The following is a 4142-nucleotide window of genomic DNA, read 5'->3' as shown; positions in this document are numbered from 1 at the left end:
CGAAGAACATTATACTATGAACTTACGGGAGACTAAATAAAAGTAAGCCAAACCGTTAAGACTCCAACGTGTCTCCCTTCCTTCGTGCTCCTCCCGCCCTGACACCCGGTGCCATCGGATTCCGTTGACCGTTCAATCCGTTCGATGATTAAGGTAGTCGTCTAGGATTCATTGGGTCGTTTACAAATGTCTCGATTACTCGCTACGCAGCAGGATGTAAGAAATACACGAGGATTTTCTGATTGTAGATTTATTGTATCATCATTCGGGGAATTAAAAATGCCGTTCACTTTTTCGCATCGTACAGATTTTGTACTCCATGCCTCGCGCGACTCGCCTACTCGGACTTCTTGTTTTTGTCGCGGGTCTTTATACAATTCCGAATGATCCTCTGGAAATGGACGAGGTAGCAGGCACTTACAAGCCGGAAGAGACCGACCAGCGCAGACTGTACAACTAATTCCGCGATTGAACTGAACGGCGACATACCAGCGCATAGAACAGTCAGCATGAAACCTTCCATTCCGACGGTGGAGAAGAATTTTCCAGCCTGAAAGGATCTTTTATTCTATCGATCGTCTAACTTCGATCGGATCGGCTTGCAGCTCTAAATATTACTAACCAATGCATCCTTGAAAAGTTTGTTGGCCACCGCTTCAGGGCGGACCAAAGCGCTGGTCTCGGATATGAGCTTCGTCTCGAGAGGCTTCGACAACTCTTCGATGGCGAAGCCCGGGGTATCCGTGTCTGGAGGTAGACTGAGAGTCACGGAAATATTGTACGGTGCAAGCTCCATGGCTATACTCTCCGCCAAGCCACGGAGGGCAAACTTTGTACTACAGTAAGCTGAATAGCCAAATATACCTGGGAAACAAAAGTCCATGTCAAAGATATCTAGCGTGAATCAGTTTGAAGAGATAACGTTCAAGTACGTACCTAATAGCGCAGCTTGAGAAGAAGTTAAGACAATAATTCCTTCCTGAGAAGCTTTCATTCTTTGGACAACAGCTTTGGTACAGTAATATGATCCCAGGAAATTGATATTGATCATCTTCTTTAAATCTGCCACAGAGGTATCCTCAATTTTACCGCAAATTGCAGTACCGGCGCAGTTCACTAGCATGTATATTGGACCCATAGTTTTCTCTACATCGCTCAATGCTTTCTCCACCGTCTTATAATCTCCACCCACGTCTAAAGATAAATATTCAACTCTTTGGACGTCCTTATTTTTGCAAGCATGAATTATTTCATTCCTCGCTATTTCTAACTTCTGAAGATCTCTTGCGATTATCGTCACGTGGGCTCCATACTTAGCAGCGATGATTGCTACGCATTTGCCTATACCGCTGGAACCACCAGTTACCTAACAAGAGAAGGAGACATTAGAAAATATGCCACGAGAAAAGAGAGTGTATTAAGAATAAATTAAACGACTAACGTATCATTCTCTATAAAAGATACTTTTCATACTCTATTTCACTTAATTGCCAATTAAACGATCAATGAAATTTTATGTACAACCAACGAGCATAATAGTAACAATAAGTATTAATCATTCTAAAGCTTCCTTCCAATAGGATCGTGATAGTTTATTTACTTTTCACGAAAACTTTGAGGATCAATAACCTGCACAGAGGTTAAGTCTGCGTTAAATCTTTATTACTTACAACAACGTGCTTGTTATTAACGTTCCTGATACGCCTTCGCCAAAAGTAGTATCTCGCAAACAGAATAGTAACTAATAAGGCAACGATTGTTAATATTATGTCAAGCATTGTAGTTGTCATCGTGACAGCACTACGTTTCAATGAACCGATTTAATTCGTACATTTAGGGACAAATAGCTGTATTTCCCGTCGTCGGAACACAGTTTATATCAACATTTGAAAAATTCACTAATTTGTCACGATTAGTCACAGTTAACTGTAAGCTTTTTAGAATTCCAATCGCGTCCCTCGGAACGCCGGTATCGAACAGGTAGCCGATTGAAAAATATTCATAGTATAGGTAGGTATACTAAGGAGTTTAGAGGACGTGAATGAAAGTTTTGTATTACTTTGTACTGCGAATAACTGAACATGGGTGAACAAGTATTTGTAATTTATTTCCAACGCGGGACTATAATACCCTGATAAACAATTTAATATATTTATATTTTTGCTACTTAGAGATCTAATTTTGAAATAGCTGTAAAAAGAATAATCGAATTTATAGGATCATACAATTCTAGCGAATATCGCGTTCTAATGCCTTGCTGTATCCATTTTCAAAAAGCCAAAGATATAGCAGGAGTTTATTGATTAGTTGGCTATTATTAGAAAAGGTAGCATCCATCAATACAGACATACGATTCTATTTAAACTTTGGTCTTCGGTCACTGCGTCTGAAAAAAAGCATTGCACTTTATTCGTAGAATTAATTTCTGATATCACTTTCCATTACTTGGTATCAACCTACTGATAAAATCTTATCAATCCCTGGCACGTGGCGCCAGGCGGCCACTTCGAAGACTGCATCAACGTTTCTCGTTGCTCCCAGGATATTTGATTCGTGGATAATGAAATTTCCTGCAAACATGATTAACACAAATTTACTTACAATTATATGAAAATTATTGCATCACAAAATCTAAAAACGTACTCGATCCACGCATAAAATACTTCAGTTCGATACGAAATTATTGCTCGAGATGGAACTCGCTGGGTATCAAGAGCACCTCACCTCGTTACTCGAAATGTTACGAAAAATTCAAACTCCAGCAAAAAAGTAGTTTCGAAAAAAATGGAATGAATTCCCAGGTGTATTATTATGCAACCGGAGGCTAGGATGCATCGGGCGAGGAGATAGAGCCGCGATGAAAAAGCCCTCGAAACGCGGATCGATCCTGCGCTCGGTGCACCCGCTCCAGGGTGGATTGCATACAAATAGGCCCCGACGAAATGCGACAAACCTAAGTTCCCAGAATTAGCCCAGAGTTGCCGGTGCATCATGCGACTTTTTCTCCTTGGCTCGTGCGCCCGTCAAGGGAACGGAAGTCGGGGCTGACTCGAAGGATTATTAATTGGTCGGCAAAGAGAATTTCGATAGTTCGGCGCAGCTGAACCGGGGTGGTGGGAGATGGGTCGTACGTGCATTCACCCCCGTCACTGAGGGGCAAAGTCCCCGCCTCACCCCTGCCGTTATCCTTCGAGCAAAAGGTCACGTACCACCCTGTCGATCGTTCACCTCGTCCTGGGAGTCGCTCCTGGTAGCCAGGTTAAAGCGGAAGGTATCAAGGACCTCTCTGCCATTCAGATACGAGCGTAGGAAGTTGTAAAACGTGGAAAACTAAGAATCACAGTGTCTTGCGACAATTTTAATCTTACTAATTAATTGCAAATGTGCTGTGTTCTCTCGTGTTTGCTTATTACGAATAAAGTGAGGACAAGTGAAAAGAGACTTTGCAGTTTGTATGCTTTTGGGTGCTTTTGCTTGTATTATTCAACATTGATTTATAGTTCTAAGGACTCCAATTGATTTATAACTTCAACTTTTAAGTATTCGGTATATAGTCCTGTTTAGACTATGTCTATTAAATTATTTGCTCCTGGATAAGGGTCCGCAACGTGTACTGAAACGTCGGAAATTATGAAAATTATATGCCCTTAGAGTCCAAGGCCTCTTCCATTTCTCTTATTTTATATTCCACTTTGTTATATGCGAATTATGGCCGCCGAGCGGGAAAAATATTCATTCCTGCAGGAACTTATGAAAATTTTTGTTTCAACTTGTTAGGTTGAATAGCGAGACGCAAATTCATAGTTTCGTATTCTTTATCTTCTTTGAAGTAATGAAATTCTGCATTCCTTAGCTGACGCGTACTCCAGAGGTGGGATTATAAAATCTTCATGGTGGTTTATAGGTAAAAAATGTTAAGAGGGTTAAGAGATCCGTTTTAATATACAATCAAAGGGGAAGCATTACGCTTTACCATTGCCACAATTGATGGTGAGTACAAGTTCTTAATCCATATCATATCTGAACGACATTTTTCCAATTAGCATGCTCCTTAAAAAGAATCAGGGAAATATTCATCCTTCATATTCTTAGTATCAAGCAAATACGGATCTATCAGCTCGTGAATGACAAAGGCTCGCTCG

At 40.8% G+C, this 4142-nt stretch overlaps 1 protein-coding gene across 1 annotated transcript; it reads right to left on the bottom strand.

Moving 5' to 3' along the window:
* Positions 1–234: 234 nt before the first annotated feature.
* On the bottom strand, positions 235–2073 carry Kdsr (3-ketodihydrosphingosine reductase). The gene is made up of 4 exons (XM_076807732.1): positions 1671–2073; positions 937–1366; positions 623–864; positions 235–550 (listed from the first exon to the last, which is right to left on the bottom strand). The coding sequence occupies exons 1-4, from the start codon at positions 1788–1790 to the stop codon at positions 338–340; spliced, it is 1005 nt and encodes a 334-aa protein (XP_076663847.1). The 5' UTR covers positions 1791–2073; the 3' UTR covers positions 235–337.
* Positions 2074–4142: the final 2069 nt, after the last annotated feature.

Source organism: Andrena cerasifolii, chromosome 3 (genome assembly GCF_050908995.1).
Source record: "Andrena cerasifolii isolate SP2316 chromosome 3, iyAndCera1_principal, whole genome shotgun sequence".
Lineage (NCBI taxonomy): Eukaryota > Metazoa > Arthropoda > Insecta > Hymenoptera > Andrenidae > Andrena > Andrena cerasifolii.
The sequence above is the reverse complement of the archived record's forward strand: the minus strand, read 5'-3'. Positions and strand labels throughout refer to the sequence as shown.

Excerpts from the sequence above, each read along its gene's own strand:
- Kdsr (XM_076807732.1), bottom strand. The coding sequence starts at position 1,790 with ATGACAACTACAATGCTTGACATAATATTAACAATCGTTGCCTTATTA. Across the intron at positions 1,367-1,670 it reads TTAATAACAAGCACGTTGTT|GTAACTGGTGGTTCCAGCGG; the intron begins GTAAGTAATAAA and ends TTCTCTTGTTAG. Across the intron at positions 551-622 it reads AACTTTTCAAGGATGCATTG|GCTGGAAAATTCTTCTCCAC; the intron begins GTTAGTAATATT and ends AGATCCTTTCAG.